The sequence below is a fragment of the Crinia signifera genome, chromosome 6 (assembly GCF_055691185.1).
Source record: "Crinia signifera chromosome 6, ASM5569118v1, whole genome shotgun sequence".
NCBI classification, from domain to species: domain Eukaryota; kingdom Metazoa; phylum Chordata; class Amphibia; order Anura; family Myobatrachidae; genus Crinia; species Crinia signifera.
The window spans coordinates 28,224,265-28,242,137 of NC_139222.1; the positions used below are offsets into that span (position 1 = coordinate 28,224,265).

At 44.7% G+C, this 17,873-nt stretch overlaps 1 protein-coding gene across 1 annotated transcript; it reads right to left on the minus strand.

Annotated features, from left to right (window-relative positions):
• Positions 1-1,353: 1,353 nt before the first annotated feature.
• On the minus strand, positions 1,354-8,848 carry LOC146009559 (uncharacterized). Its single transcript, XM_083150004.1, has 2 exons — positions 8,320-8,848; positions 1,354-3,256 (listed from the first exon to the last, which is right to left on the minus strand). The coding sequence occupies exons 1-2, from the start codon at positions 8,846-8,848 to the stop codon at positions 2,274-2,276; spliced, it is 1,512 nt and encodes a 503-aa protein (XP_083006130.1). The 3' UTR covers positions 1,354-2,273.
• Positions 8,849-17,873: the final 9,025 nt, after the last annotated feature.

Genomic DNA, 17,873 nt, shown 5'->3' on the forward strand with positions numbered 1-17,873 from the left:
CCCCTTTTAGGGTATTGATTTTCAGATATCCTGTGCTTTATATTGTACTTTGAGGGGCACAATGTTTTTACTTAAACAGACTGAAGAGAGAAAAAAAACAAAAAACAGAAGGTCCAACAAACTTTATCTTCCCTTCTTTTTCCCTCTCCGTTTGAAGGAGAACTCCCAGTTAATTTTATACTGTACTTTTTCTTTTGGCACCCAGTTTTATTTTCAGAACAAGATATATCCTTTCACTCAGGATCCTAAATTGTAACTGGAGTGCCCTTTGGGTTTATTTAAAATAGTTACTGTTTCCTTAGTTCTAAAAGAAAAAACAGTATTGTGTGCATACCTTTTTAGGTAGGAGCCTCAGAGCTGGTGATTCGGGAGATACAGGAAGTCTCACTCCTTCAGCGCCGCTCTCCTCACCCGGCCGACTTCCCCGACCTCTGGGCACCGCTAGCTCCCCTGCGTAGACTGGGACCAGCCGCACACACTGCCGCGGCAAGCACCCCCGCGTCTCGCCTCTCTCGTGGCGGCTCCCCTCTCAGCGTCAGCAGACCGGGGGCACACGTCGCAGGGTCACAGCAGGAAGCTCTCTTCGTCGGAGCGCAGCAGAGTCTCCGATCGCCGCGAACGTGTCCTCGGGCTTCAGGCTTCTCTACCCAGGATTAACCTGTTCCACGCCCAGGGGGATTCATTCCTGCCGCACCGCCAGAACTTTTAAAACGTAAGTTTGTGCTTATTCTCTCTCTTCTCCTCTCTCCTGCCTCTGCTAGTAAGGCATCTTTTTCACCGGATTATTACCACTCTAAAAGCTTTGGTATAGGTGCCTGGCTCCTGCAGACCCTCCTACATCCCAATGTGAAGCTGTGTCACCAGGACCATTGAAAGAGAAATGATTTATGCCCAAAATGCAGTATACAGCAGGGTACATGTATGCATAGGATTTGGCAGCATCACGCGAAAGAGATTTTGGGAGAAAGTCCAAAATATAATGGTCAAGGTGGGACTACCGGTACAATATCTGGATGTAACTATGTATTTTGGGCATAAACCCACAGGTAAGGGCAATGACCCGTTTATACCGCCGGTGGAGAACCTAGCTGCTCTGGCAAAGTAATAATAGCAGGGAAATGGAGGCGCATGAGGCACCGGATTTATACCACGGGATCCATCTGGTAAACCATACAGTAGATAATGAGAAGTACACATACACCAACAGTAATAATGTAAGAAAGTGTCATCAAACGTGGGAGAGATGGACGCTGTCAGAATTCTATGAGGCTTATACAGGAGTATACACAACAATGCATATACATTACACAAATCCACACTATTACATAGGACCAGACACAGGAATAGCTTTATTATAAATGGCAGTATACAGAAGGTGAGATAGATGAGGCACAATGTAAGTTTAGTATAATCGGTATAATGGCATCGCTTGTCAGACATAAAGCACATATACACTGCACAGATATAAGGTAGGGGAAAGGATGGGATGTAACATCTTATATCTGTATCATACGCATATTGTAATAATAAGAAAATAAATACGGAATAAAAAAAGCAGTGATTGGGCGGATGGTTGTATCCCAGGATGTAAATGTCCCAGGAGCAGCCTGGCTTCCTGCTGAGCTGGTGCCTGGAAGCCTGCAGTATGATTACAGTAATGTGGGGTACACATCAGGATGATTTGGCCCAAAATGAGCTAATTTAGATACAATCTCAACCGATTTTATGTAAATTGTCCATTTCACTGCCGTTCTGATGCGATCCCGATCCGACGTGCAGCCCCGCGGATCGTTAGGTCTTTTCTGAGATCCTACCATTGAAGTGGGTTCGGGTCGCGATCACATCAGAAGCAGTTTCTGAGCGTGTCGTAGGCTCCGCCATATAGTGAGCAGGTCATACATTCCCCTAACAACCCGCTCACAAGCTGCATCATGCTGGTGTGTACCCAGCATAAGCTGGAAGCTCTGGAGAGGGGGGAGGGGGCTGGTTGTGGAGGAACATCAGCCAGGACAGTTTCTGCTGGGCTTATATTTAAGAACCCATGGATAGCTCCCACAGTTTTAAGAGAGGGGGGGGGGGGGGGGGGGGAATCGAGCCTGCATTGTGTTGGGGAGACTACTCTCAGGTGATCCCTGTGCATGCAACAGGGGTATCCTCTCATCAATGCTCATGTGTATACATTTATTTATAAAACATTTCCCACACTGCAAGCATGGAAAAGGCTTCTCTGATGTCTAACAAGATGCGATTTATGGGTAAAACATTTCCCACATTCAGCATGAAAATGGTTTCTCACCTGTATGTAACCTCTCATGTATAACAAGACAGGATTTTCTGGTAAAACATTTCCCACATTCAGAACATGAAAATGGTTTCTCACCTGTATGTACCCTCTCATGTGTAACCAGACTGGATTTTCTTGTAAAACATTTCCCACATTCAGAACATGAAAATGGTTTCTCACCTGTATGTTCCCTCTCATGTAGAACAAGACTGGATTTAAGTGTAAAACATTTCCCACATTCAGAGCATGAAAATGGTTTCTCACCTGTATGTACCCTTTCATGTATAACAAGATGAGATTTATTTAGAAAACATTTCCCACATTCAGAGCATGAAAATAGTTTCTCACCTGTATGTAACCTCTCATGTGTAACAAGACTGGATTTATTGCTATAACATTTCCCACACTCAGAACATGAAAATGGTTTACCACCTGCATGTACCATCTCATGTATAACACGACTGGATTTATGAGTAAAACATTTCCCACATTCAGAACATGAAAATGGTTTCTCACCTGTATGTACCCTCTCATGTATAACAAGAGTGTGTTTATTCCTATAGCATTTCCCACACTCAGAACATGTAAATGGTTTCTCACCTGTATGTATCCTCTCATGTATAACAAGATTTGACTTACGAGAAAACGATTTCCCACATTCAGAACATGAAAATGGTTTCTCCCCTGTGTGATGTCTCTGATGTAAAGCGAAAACTGACTGACTTATAGAACTGGATGATATTGTATCATCTTTATGGTCTGTACTGTGTGTAGTAAGGTCTGAATGATCAGGAGAAGGTTCCTCATGACTAGAGGGACCAGATGACATATCTGCACTGGGAAATGTTGGGTGTGTATTGGGGATAATGGGTTTTTCTTCTGGAGAATCTTGTCTGATGTTCTTATCTTCTAGTATATAATCTGGAGACACAATGAGATCTCCCTCCGAGGTATTCCTGCTTGTGCGCCCATCTACAGGAAACAGATGAATGACAACAGACAGAATTGTTTACATTGAGAAGGAAATGTTCATGGAGGTTTTATCACTTACACTGAACATGTCTAATGCTGCGCACACACTGGCCGATATATCGCTGGTCCGTCAGCCAGTGGGCACCAGCAATAAATCTGTAACCAACGTGATCTCTACAACAGAGCCGATGGCCGATATATTGGTGCATTGTGCTATGGGCCTGTTTCTGGATGACCTGGTACCAAGTCCCAGAGTGCCGACCTGACGAATAGCCGCTACCCCACCCGGATCTCCTCGCATGTGCCCAATGCTGGAGAGATCATTGAAATCTCCAGGGCTCAGGGCGGCTGACGCCATGTGAAGTCAGCTACCCACCCCTGGCACCTTGCATGAGGCTGGAATTTACATGGGAATGCCCATGAACCACTGGGCGTTCCCATCCATGGCCCATCACCGCCAGTGTCTCCCCCCCCCCCACAACCGGATGGACTACAGATCGGGCCCTATGTGTACAGGCAATCTGCCATCCGCCCATATAACCCGCTGCAGGAGCCAGCGGTGATTGGCAGCTGAAATGGGCGGGAGCATGTAAAGGTGTGACATTAGTCATAATGGATCAGGCAGGGGGAGAGGGGAACTTGTAGGGGAGCCCGGCACCGGTGAATAGGAGTCCTGCCGATACTGGTAAAAAAAAAAAAGTCATACCTTCTCTTTCCCCCCTCATATTACCACATCACCTTGCCCCCAGTCACCTCCCCTTTCTGCTCCCACCCTTTCCTACTTTTCACTCTCTCCCAGTCCCATTCTCTTTCCTCCACCCCATCTGCCCCCCCTCTCCCCTGCTCTCTTCCTTCTGCCCCATCTCTTTATCTCTGCCCCTAGTCTCTCTCTCTCTCATTACCTCCTTATCCAGATGCTGCTTAGACGCAGTTATACTATACTGTACTGTAGCCGCTATCGACTGAAAGTATCATTCACCTATTCTATCAATATAAAATAATTGGCTTCTGGCTACTGAGCTGCGTATATGCACCTTACAGGATCAGCACTAGTGATGGTGGTACGGGTCTGTTCTGTCAGCATACACACGGTGGGATATGAATGCAAAATGCAATTACAGTAACCACCTACAGAAGATTATATCTGTGGGAATTATTATTATAGTGGCAAATATGTACACCTAATATCTTTTTTTATTTACTAGTTAATGCTAATAATCTATACTTCTGTTATAGCGCTCTCCTAATTGTTATTTTATTTGTGTCTAATTAAGTTATACAGAATACCTATTGGGAGCTGCAATAGCCATAAGTCGTCTTAGAATTATCTCGTTAGACAGCATTCATTTTGATTGATTATTATATTTTCAATGTAAAGTATTAGCGCCCGATTATCAGGATTATCATTTTCTACCAGAGAGTGTGGGGAGGAGGCTGGTCATTTATCTGGGCTGGTAACACACAGGGACATGATGTGAGGGGAGAGCAGGAGTATAATAGGGGCTGATGGCTCCTGATGTAGGAGATACACCAGAGAGTGTGGGGAGGAGACTGGTCAGATCTCTGGGCTGGTAACACACAGTGACATGATGTGAGGGGGAGAGCAGGAGTATAGTAGGGGCTGATGGCTCCTGATGTATGAGATACACCAGAGAGTGTGGGGAGGAGGCTGGTCATTTATCTGGGCTGGTAACACACAGTGACATGATGTGAGGGGGAGAGCAGGAGTATAATAGGGGCTGATGGCTCCTGATGTATGAGATACACCAGAGAGTGTGGGGAGGAGACTGGTCAGATCTATGGGCTGGTAACACACAGTAACATGATGTGAGGGGAGAGCAGGAGTATAATAGGGGCTGATGGCTCCTGATGTATGAGATACACCAGAGAGTGTGGGGAGGAGACTGGTCAGATCTCTGGGCTGGTAACACACAGTGACATGATGTGAGGGGGAGAGCAGGAGTATAATAGGGGCTGATGGCTCCTGATGTATGAGATACACCAGAGAGTGCGGGGAGGAGACTGGTCAGATCTCTGGGCTGGTAACACACAGTGACATGTGAGGGGAGAGCAGGAGTATAATAGGGACTGTTGGCTGCTGATGTATGAGATACACCAGAGAGTGTGGGGAGGAGGCTGGTCATTTATCTGGGCTGGTAACACACAGTGACATGATGTGAGGGGGAGAACAGGAGTATACTGGGGGCTGATGTCTCCTGATGTATGAGATACACCAGAGAGTGTGGGGAGGAGACTGGTCAGATCTCTGGGCTGGTAACACACAGTGACATGATGTGAGGGGGAGAGCAGGAGTATAATAGGGGCTGATGGCTCCTGATGTATGAGATACACCAGAGAGTGCGAGGAGGAGACTGGTCAGATCTCTGGGCTGGTAACACACAGTGACATGATGTGAGGGGGAGAGCAGGAGTATAATAGGGGCTGATGGCTCCTGATGTATGAGATACACCAGAGAGTGCGAGGAGGAGACTGGTCAGATCTCTGGGCTGGTAACACACAGTGACATGATGTGAGGGGAGAGCAGGAGTATAATAGGGGCTGATGGCTCCTGATGAATGAGATGCACCAGAGAGTGTGGGGAGGAGACTGGTCAGATCTATGGGCTGGTAACACACAGTAACATGATGTGAGGGGGGGACCAGGAGTATAATAGGGGCTGATGTCTCCTGATGTATGAGATGATACACCAGAGAGTGTGGGGAGCAGACTGGTCAGATCTCTGGGCTTGTAACACACAGTGACATGATGTGAGGGGGAGAGCAGACGTAGAATAGGGGCTGATGGCTCCTGATGTATGAGATACACCAGAGAGTGTGGGGAGGAGACTGGTCAGATATCTGGTAACACACAGTGACATGATGTGAGGAGAGCAGGAAATATATTCAGGGCGAATAGCTCCTGATGTATGAGATACACCAGAGTGTGTGGGGAGGAGACTGGTCAGATCTCTGGGCTGGTAACACACAGTGACATGATGTGAGGGGGAGACCAGGAGTATAATAGTGGCTGATGGCTCCTAATTTCTTAGATAGCTGTAAAGCTGTATTAACAGAACCCGGAAAATACTGTATGCAATAAAAGGGGATTTTTGTAAGAACTTACCGTTCGAACCCCTTTCCAGTCCGGTGACACAGCTCACGATGGGATGTAGGAGGGTCCGCCAGGAGCCAGGCACCTATGCTTCTAATTTCTTTGTGAGCAGGCTCCTCCCTACTGCATCCCATAATGCTTCAGTTAAACTTCAACAGCACACTAGGATACACAACTTAGTACAATGCCTGAACATCATATATGCAACTTAACTCATAACATGGCAACCATGAACGGTACAACTTACTGAGCGTTAGGGAGGGATCGCTGTGTCACCGGACTGGACTCAGAGAAAGGGGTTCGAACGGTAAGTTCTTACAAAAATCCCCTTTTCTCTTTCGTCCAGTCCGGTGACACAGCTCACGATGGGACGTTCACAAGCTGGTCCTTTGGGAGGGTAAGCTCAGACCGCCAGTTCTCATCACTGCCCATCCAAATGAAGCGTCCTACGACGCGAACTCTTGAAACCTGTAGAATTTTGTAAAGGTGGGAACAGAGGACCAGGTGGCTGCCCTGCACAGCTGCTCCGCTGTGGCCCCATGACGCACCGCCCACGAAGAAGCAACTGCAACTGACCTTGTAGTGTGGGCATTTATGCGAGATGGAACAGGCCTACCTGCCTTACAGTAGGCAAACACAATAGTTGATCTCAACCAACGAGCAATTGTCTGCTTTGAAGCAGGCCACCCAATCTTATGTACATCGTACAAAACCAGCAGCAAATCAGATTTGCGAACATCCTTTACCCTATTGACATAGATTCGCAAAGCGCGAACCACATCCAACTTTTTCAAACTGTCCCTATTCCTCGTTCCCTCAGGCGGGGAAAAAACCGGGAGAACAATGTCCTGATTCAAATGAAATGAGGATATTACCTTAGGTAGAAATTTAGGTACTGTCCTGAGCACAGCCCTGTCATCATGGAAAATCAAAAATGGTGACTTGCAGGACAAGGCACCCAACTCCGACACACGCCTAGCCGAGGCAATGGCCAATAAAAAAGGTAAGTTTCCAGGAAACATATTTGAGATCCGCTGATCTCATAGGCTCAAAAGGAGGCTTTTGCAGCATGGATAAAACAAGGGACAAGCCCCACAGTGCAACCGGCTGCCTGTAAGGAGGCTTAATCCTGGTCACACCCTGCAAAAAGGTCTGTACCTCTGGCAACAGAGCCACCCTCTTTTGAAAGAAAATGGAAAGTGCCGAAATTTGCACTTTCAAAGATTGCAAACTTAGACCAGACTAAAGGCCATCCTGTAGGAACTCCAGTAGCCTCGCCACCTTAAACCTGGAGATATGAACTCTCTGCCGCTCACACCACCTGATGTAGATCTTCCACACCCTATGGTAATTAGCTGCAGACACCGGCTTTCAGGCCCTTAACATGGTAGGGATAACCGCCTCTAAAAACCTTTCTTTCTCAATAAGGAGGACTCATACTCCATGCCGTCAAATTGAGACGAGCTAGGTCCAGGTGTAGGAGCGGTCCTTGACTTAGTAAGTCCGGATGAAGAGGAAGTCGCCACGATTCCGTCGATAATCTCAGTATGTCTGAGTACCATGACCTCCTGGGCCAATCTGGTGCAATCAGTATGGCTGGTAGTCTGGTTCTTTATACTCTTCAACACCCTCGAGATCATTGGAAACGGGGGAAAAATGTATTCCAGACTGAAACACCAAGGAATTGTCATGGCATCCACTGCCCAAGCCGACGGGTCCCTCGATCGAGCGCAAAACCTCGGCACCTGACAATTGCTCCTTGACGCCATAAGATCTATGTCTGGCAGTCCCCAGCGGTCAACAATTTTCTGGAAAACTTCCCTATGGAGTGACTACTCCCCCTCCAGCAGATCCGCCCTGCTGAGATAGTCCGCCTCCACATTCCGGAACCCCGGAATGAATACGGCTGACAGTGCTGGCACCTGCACTTCCGCCCAGGGGAAAATCCTCACAATCTCTGCCATCGCCATCTTGCTGTGAGTTCCGCCCTGATGGTTTAAGTATGCCACTGTTGTGGCATTGTCGGATTGAACTCGTACTAGCAATCCCTTCAGAAACTCTTCTGCTTGGCACAAGGCATTCCATAACGCTCACAGTTCCATTATGTTTATAGGAAGTATTGGATTCCTCCTCGGACCAAAGGCCCTGTAACCTTAGATGGAGCACAACTGCTCCCCAACCCCTGAGACTGGCATCCGTCGTGATGACCAACCAATCCCAAGAGCAAAGGGAACGCCCCATCTGCAGAGTCTCTATATCCGTCCACCATTCCAAGGATATTCTTGTTTCCTGAGACAGAACCAGCCGTTCCGGCTTCATTGTCTTTGCATTTCCGGACCAGCATGCTAGGATGTTCCACTGGAAGCACCTTGAATGGTATCTGGCAAACTGTAGCGTCTCGAAAGTCGCTACTATTTTGCCCAGCAACCTTACTCCCTGCCACACCTTCAGTGCAGGAGCCTGAATAAGTGTTAGCACCATGTGCCGAATCTCCACTGCCTTGGGATGTGGCAAGAACACCCTGTGAAGGTGTGTGTCCAGGATTACCCCGAGGAATTGCAGACTCTAAGTGGGTGTTAAATACGACTTGGGAAGGTTTAGCACCCAACCCTGCTCTTGCAAGAACTGTGTCGCAATACTCAGGTGTTCCTGAAGTTTTCCCGCCGACTCCGCCTTGAATAAAAGGTCGTCCAGATAAGGAATAATTACTATTCCCTTTAGACGTAGAGCTGCGGCCATGACCGCCATCACTTTTGTGAACACTCTCGGAGCCGTAGCCAAACCAAACGGCAGTGCCTGAAACTGCCAATTGCAAACCTTAGGAGAGCTTGGTGATCCTTGAAAATGGACACATGGAGATATGCATCCTGAATATCTACAGATGCCAGAAACTCCCCCGGCTCTATGCTCAGGAGCATAGAACGCAGGGACTCCATGCAAAAATGATCTACCCACAAGTGAAGATTTAAAGACTTTAAATTTAGAATAGGCCTGAAAGACCCGTCTGGCTTGGGGACTAGGAAGAGGATCGAATAAAACCCTTGTTTTCTTTCCTCCTGAGGCACCGGAATCACTACTCCCTTCTCCCTTCGGGACAAAGCTGCCCCCAAAAGAGTGGACCTCAGTGACGCAGTCCGAGGCAAAGGAGTAGGAACAAATCTCTTGGGTGGAATGCCTCTGAGATTTATCCGGTAACCCTCGGAAATGATGGAAAGGACCCAAGTATCCACTACGGATTCCCTCCACCGGTCCCGAAAGTGCAGGAGGCGACCCCCCACTCTGAGCCCAGAACGGGGAGCCCCCGCCTTGTCATGCAGAGGACTTATAATCACTTTTGGCTGCATGCTTTTTTGTAAAGGCCCCAAACCGAGACATGGAAGACTTTCCTCTGCTGGCCTAAAATCTGCCACGGCCAGTCTGTCCTCTGTTGGACGTCCCGCCCCGAAATGGCGACCGAAAGGATGGCATGAAAACTCCAAACTTGGAGCCTGAACTCTTGGAGGTGGTGGGGAGGAAGGTACTTTTACCCCCAGTAGCCTGTTTAATGATGGCTTCCAGCTCTGAGCCAAACAATAGCTCCCCCTTAAAAGGCAAGTTGTCAAGGGACTTCTTGGACTCACTATCAGCTTCCCAAGCTTTGAGCCAAAGAGCCCTCCTAGCTGAAACTGAGGTGATAGACACTCTGGACGCCATTTTAGCTCCTTCCTCACAAACATATTCTGCAGCACATCTCAACTTCTCTGCCAGTATGAAAGCCTCAGAATTTTGGTGGAGAAGACCACTCAGTTGCTTCGCCCACTTGATCATAGCTTTTGTAACCCAAGCAGAAGCAATAATAGGCCTCAAAGTATAACCTACGCCTTCAAAAATAGCTTTCAAGCAACCTTCCACCTTTTTGTCCACTGGGTCTTTAAAGGCAGCACCCCCCTGGACAGGTAACGCAGTGGATTTAGACAGCCTAGCCACCGATGCACCCACTAATGGGGCTTTTTCCCATAATGTTCCTCTGGCATGGGGTACATATTAGCATACTTTTTAGCCATCAACAGTCTGTTATCAGGAGTTTTTCCTGCTTCATTTAAAACAGAGGTCATTCCCTCATCAGAGGGGAAGCACACAGGGTCCCTGCGACTCTTTTTAAACACACAAGAGACAGGAGTCTTTTCTTCCTCTGCAAGATTCAGAGTCTGTCTAACAGCCACAATCAAATCCTCAATGCCTGAAGTTAAGGCCTCAGCTTCATCACTCATGTCCCAACTCCAGTTCTCCTCACACACACCATCATCATCCAAATCCTGTAAAATGGGTGGTGTTGATACAGATCCTCTCATCAGAGGATTTTGTAAACTGCTCCATTGAGGCAGTCATTTTATGAACCCCCTGAGCAGTAGCCTGCATAGCCTGCAGCAAAATGGGGTCCCCCTGAGCCGGGGTAACTGACCCCCCAGAAACCTGAGAAGAGGTAAAGTGGCCAGGAGACCCTAACAAGGAATCCTTCTGCCTACTCAAAGCCTCAGTAAGAGCATTCATAGACCTGCCCAACGCCAAAGCCCAAGCAGGTTCAGCTATCTACGTCCTGGGGGCGCGTGACCCACTGGGAACAGCCTCACAGGACGGGCATAAATCCCCCTGATCCTCATGTTCACAGGTAAATTTAGCCTCACACTTCTTGCAGTAAATAAACATGTCCAGCGCTCCCTCCTCCACAGCAGCAGAAGTAAACCCCTCAGCCATGTAAAATACAATGCAAAATGAACAGGCACCGCACAGAGCAATGTATCAGTGTACTTATCTGACTGTATTCCGGTCAGCGATCAGCGAGGGAACCGCTTGTTAGAAGAGACTGGAGTCTGTGTAAAATCACCCTGTCAGCTCCGCAGCGCGGAGAAAAGGCGCCAAAAACACAGTGCAGGAAGAGACCAAGTCTCTGCATCAGCAGGGAGACTAGCCCATCTGGTGCTTTCTCCCCCATCAGCCGCTCCCGCAGTTGTCTCTGCTTACCTCCTTGTACCTCCCTTCCATGGGACCACAATGGAGTCGTCCAGCAGCGCCGGACTCCTGTGAGAGACTTCACTTCCCTGGCGGGATTTCAGTCTCTAAGCCCTTCAAGATGGCAGGCGCCATCGCGGGGGTGGGGTCCATCCCCCAAGATCTCCTTCTGCAAGGAGCCGGTTAGGACACCCCCGGGCCCAGGAAAGTCTCTAACACAGAGACTAAGCGCTGTGCAGAAGGAATAAAAAGTGTCCCTCTGCACACAGAGAGCTGACAGGACGCGCTTCTGTCAGCCTCTGCTGTGCTCTCAGTGTGTATGAACTTCAAGTAGAAGTAACACACTGGAAAACCTGCTCTAAAGCTAGTGCATTAATAAAATAATAAAAAACCTAACTATCTTCAAAAAAATCCAAAGAAAAAAACGCAGCTGCGAAGCATAGCACCCGCTCCTGTGGGCACCTAAAACTAACTGGAGCATTATGGGATGCAGTAGGGAGGAGCCTGCTCCCAAAGAAATTAGAAGCATAGGTGCCTGGCTCCTGGCGGAGAAAGAGCCGAATTATACTCAGGAAGAAAAAGAAATTATCGGTGAGTATAATTCGCCTCTTTCTTCTACGATCCCCATGGCAGCCATAACACTGGGACATACCCAAGTAAACACACGGGAGGGAAAGCTGCATGAAATATTTATTATCTCGGGACCAGTCAAACGGACATAGCTCCTTCAAAAAGAGAAGAGAAAAGAAACTCTTTTTTGCTGGGGCACTACTTACTAAATCTATACAATGTTTAAAATATTTTATTCAATTTTGATAAAAAAACATACATCACATATAACTAAGACAAACATACAGTGCGAGATTAGTTTGTGCTACTAATATATACGTTTTATCTATGTGTGTAGCATAAAAATCAAGTAGAATGAACCGTGCTAGGCGAAGAATTGTACATTAGAATTCAAGGAGATATGGGTAAAAAAAATTTATTACCACTTTAATAAGTTAGAGATGTCCCTGTGATCTAGTAAGTCTGAGATTGGATATTATGTATCACACAAAAGTAAATTGCAACAAGTTATATTGTAACTTAAATCCTATTTGTGGAAAGTTAGAGTGGATAGTACAAGTAAGAAAAGATAAGGCTATCAGGGCAGATTACCTGCTGTGCTGCATCATATAGGATTACATTGGATACAGCATGAGTTTCTTCTGCTTACCAAAAAACCTTATATTTTTAAATATAGAAAACAGAGCAGAATAAGGACTGGAGAATATTAAAGGGGAGCTTGTACAGGACTAGCCACTAACACTTACTGGTTCCTCTCATGTATGTAACAGCGGAGAGGGAGGTTCAGTGTCTAAGCTCCGTGTCTCAGAATCCTGACAGCTCTTAAGGAGTTACTGCTGTCGGCATCTAGCCCTTTGTTAACCCGCCGATGAGTGAACTCTGAATAAGTATCAGAAAAGGAAAGATTGAGAAAGTCCACAGAATATGTGGATTCTAATGTTTATAGATTGGTTAGTGTGTACAGAACACAGAATTGGTACAATATAAGTCTGGTTGGATTGTATTTTAAATATATAGCCACAAAGTTTCCCTATAGAAAATACAAGCTCAGGTTACTGGTTTTTTATGCATTACTGTTGCCCATTCCGTGAATTCACATATAAAAGTATCTACTCAAATTATTACATTTTCATACTTAAACAATGCATATATAACCTCAAATTTCCCAAATCGGACTGGATCGCCCGTATATGGATTAAGGCAATAATCAACATGTATAGAGAAGCACAAAAAACTACAATTTTTTGCAGATTGGTCAGTGTGTATGAAACACGGAATTGATACAATCTAAGATTGATAGGTTTGTATTCAAATATATATCAACACTAGTCTTGCGCTTAAAATCTGTAAATTTACAAATTATAGAACAATAATCAATCTATACAGAGAGACAGGAGTATGACATTTATAGATTGGTCAGTGTATATGAAATACAGAGTTGGTACAGTATAGGTCAGGTTTTAGATTGTATTTAAATATGTATCGACATTGGTCCTGCACTTAAACTGCTATCCATAAATATACATAGTCAATCTGTACAGAGAGGCAGGAGCATGAGATTTATACATTGGTCAGTGTGTATGAAACACAGAATTGATACAATATAAGTCTGGTTTAGATTGTATTTAAATACCTACTGACATTAGTCAGTGTGTATGAAACACAGAATTGATACAATATAAGTCTGGTTTAGATTGTATTTAAATATCTACTGACATTAGTCCTGCGCTTGAACTGCTGAGATTGTTCAACTATATATGGACATTGAGCAACCCATCAATATAAAGTAACGTTATATGCGCAGACTATAACAATCCTGCACTTAAACTGCTATCCATAAATATACATAGTCAATCTGTACAGAGAGGCAGGAGCATGAGATTTATACATTGGTTAGTGTGTATGAAACACAGAATTGATACAATATAAGTCTGGTTTAGATTGTATTTAAATATCTACTGACATTAGTCAGTGTGTATGAAACACAGAATTGATACAATATAAGTCTGGTTTAGATTGTATTTAAATATCTACTGACATTAGTCAGTGTGTATGAAACACAGAATTGATACAATATAAGTCTGGTTTAGATTGTATTTAAATATCTACTGACATTAATCCTGCGCTTGAACTGCTGAGATTGTTCAACTATATATGGACATTGAGCAACCCATCAATATAAAGTAACGTTATATGCGCAGACTATAACAATAGTAGTACCATCTGTTCTCAGCTATATTACCACCATCGCCATCCAATATATTGTACAGTCTGTATGCATTTAGTTCAAAAAAATTACATAGACCTTTTAAGAGATAGTAGTAAACCTTTTAAGAGATAGTAGTAACAGGTAGATTGCTATATGAATAAAGCGATATTTTACATTACCACTTCCCTGAGCTGAAATATGCCGCGTATAGGTCCTGGAGCGTTCTCTGCTTTTTGCAAGGTAGAGGGCTGTATCTGGATTTATTCTGTGGACGGTACTGCCGCTTCCAGTGTCAGCTTCGTTTTGGAGCAATCTCAGGCTGCTGGGGGGAGAGGAAGGCTGTATCCGTGGGTAATGCTGCCGCTCACATTAACAGCGTTTTGGAGCGCTTGCAGCCAGTGAGGTAGTAGAAGACAGTGTCTAAACGAAAATCCCAATAGTGCACTATAGATACTGTGCAGTTCTAGGCGGACAATTTGGAGTCCGTGTATCCTGTAATGGGGATGCAATCTTGGAGACTTGCAGGGATGTTCATCTCATGGGTTTGCACTGTGCGCACAGTGCATACCCTTTAAACCGACGATATCGTTTCGCCCTGAAGGCTTGTTCACGGTGACTCTCTTGGTGGGAGAGATTTGTATTTATAGACACTCCTCTATATTAATTAGGGTAATTGAGGTGTTAATTGAATCATTGTGAATACTTAATTATTTAGACGCTTATCCCAATAACCAAATACATTTCTTGGGATAGCAAGGAGTGTATTATAATAAATTTCTTTCTATTTAAATGTTAGTATATTGTGGGTCATAACCTATAATGATTTGAAAGAACAATATATTAAAAAGAACTCAGAAAAAAGAACTCAGAAAAAAATGGGAAAGAAATAATTAAAGTAAAATAGAGAAAATTAGTAATGATAGAGAATATATACAAAGATCTCTCTATATATATATATATATATATATATATATATATATATATATATATATATATATATATATATATATATATATATATATATATATATATAAAGAAATTTTTAGAATATTCGGGTAATATATTAGATGCAATCCTTGTAAGACATGATTCCCAAAGTGGGCAGTAGATACATTAAGTGCGTAATGGTTAGAGAAAGTATGAAACGAGGACCAGGTAGCAGCCCTACAGATCTCTGTAATAGATGCCTTCGCCTTATTCGCCCATGATGTGGAAACTGCCCGAGTGTGCATGGACGATAGGAGGCGCCAACTTGTTTTCTTTCTTGTAGGCAAATAGGATAACCTCTCTTATCCATCTCAAAATGGTTTGTTTGACTGGTGCTTCTCCTTTATTCCTTCTGGAATTACAAATAGGTGCTTGGTGGATCTAAAACTCTTGGTTCTTTTCAAGTATATAGAGATGGCTCTAACGATCTAATTTGTGCCACATTTCTTCCTCCTCATTCTGAGGAATTGGGTAAAACTCAGGAAGAGTTATCTCTTGGTTGAGGAGAAATCTTGAGATTACCTTTGGTAGAAATTCTGGGTGCGTCCTCAGCACCACTCTATCAGGAAAAACAGTCAGATAGGGTTCCTCAATTCACAGCGCTTGTAACTCACTCACCCGTCTGGCTGAGGTGACTGCCACCAGAAAGACCACTTTCCAGATAAGTAGTTTGAGTGGAATGTCTATAAGTGGTTCAAACGGATGTTTGGATAACACTGTAAGCAATAGGTTTAGATCCCAAGGAGCCACAATAGATTTGATCGGTGGTCTAATTCTCTTCATGGCCCTGCTAAACCTTTTGACCATCTTCTCTTCCGCTAATGGTCTGTCCAGTAGAATGCTCAAAGCAGAGATTTGTGCCTTGATAGTAGCTGTTGCTAAACCTAATAGGAATCCGTCAAACAAGAATTGTAATACTTCGCCAGTGGAAATCTTAGAAAAGTCACCTGAGAACGGACCCCATTCGATGAATTTTATCCATGTTCTGTAATATGCTAATGAAGAGACATCTTTTCTGGCCTTCAACGTCATATCAGTGACTTGTGATGAGAGTTTATGCTTTTTTAATATTTGACCCTCAATCTCCACGCCCTTCGACAATGTCGCGGGTTCTGAACGTAGCACTGGACCTTGTCTCAGAAGATCCGGTCTGTTGGGCAATTCCCATGGTTTCTGTACAGATAGCCTGAGGGCATTCGAGAACCAACCCCTCCGTGGCCAATATGTTAGGATTGCCACCAGGTCTACTTTGTCCTCTTGTATCTTCTTTATCACCTTGTTTATCAAGGGAGAGGGCAGAAATATGTACCCCAGTTTGAACTGCCGTTTGATCGTAAAGGCATCCAACGTCGCTGCTTGGGCATGATAGTATTTTGAGCAGAATGTCCTCACCTTTCTGTTGGGAGTAAGTGGCCATCAGGTCTACCTCCGGAACTCCGAACCTCTGTATTATCTCTCTGAATAACTCTTTGTTCAGTTCCCATTCTCCTGGATCCAGCAACTTGCGACTCAGGAAATCTGCAATTACATTTCTTCTGCCCAGTATATACACTGCCTAAATTGAGAGAAGATATCTCTCCGCCCATGCCATAATATTCTCTGACATTATCATCAACTTTCTGCTCCTGGTACCTCCTTGATGATTTATGTGTGAGACCACCGTCACGTTGTCTGACATAATTCTGACGTGAGTTCCCTTGGTATACTCCTTCAATCATCTTACTGATTCCCAGACTGCTTGAAGTTCTCTTACATTTCAGGAATTAATCACCTCTTCTAGGGATCATACTCCTTGTACTGATACATTTGCCATGTGTGCACCCCAATCGGTTAGACTGGCATCAGTGGTTAGTACCAAATAACTCGGACTCTCCAGACTGGGTCTCTTCTCCTCCAGACCTCTTGTCCACCATAGTATGGATTTTCTTATCGGGCCCTTTAGTACTACTGGATGATGATCGCTGCATCCCCTTCGGATCAGAGGTAAAAGGTACCATTGAAGCTTCCTCATATTTGATTGAGCCCAGGGTATGACTTTTATGCAGGACGTCATCATGCCCAACAACTGTACAGCCATAATCAGTGTCACCTTCTTTGAGTATAGAACAGTCTCTATCATTCGCTGGATTCTTAGGCATCTCTCTGACGAGAGAGCAATATTGAAGTTTACAGTGTCTATTAGGACGCCCAGGAACTGAATATTTTGGCTTGGTGAAAGACAGCTCTTGACTTCGTTTATAACCCAGCCATGCATCTGTAGTGTCTACACTTTGTAGAACTTCTTCTTCCGAATCTCCAGCGATTAATAGATCATCCAGATATGGCCATATTAGGACTCCTAGTTTTCTCAATTCCGCAATCAGGGTGACCAATACTTTTGTGAATACCCTCGGAGACGTCCTTAGCCCAAAGGGTAGGCATGTGAACTGGAAGTGCCTGTTTGACACCGAGAACCTGAGGAATTTTCTGTGATAGGTGTTTACTGGAATGTGATAGTAGGCTTCCCTTAGGTCTATTGCGGCTAAGTATGCCCCTTTCTTTATTCCGGCCACTATAGACGTTAAATTTTCCACCCTGAACTTTATCATTTTTATGTTTTTGTTCAGGTCTCTTAGATCCAGAATTGTTCTGTATTCCCCATTGGTCCTCTTCACTAGAAATAAGTTTAAATAAAACCCTCTCTTGTGATGTTGCCTGGGAATCTCTTCTTCAGCGTTTATTTCTAGAAGTTGTTCTATCTTCAGTGACAAT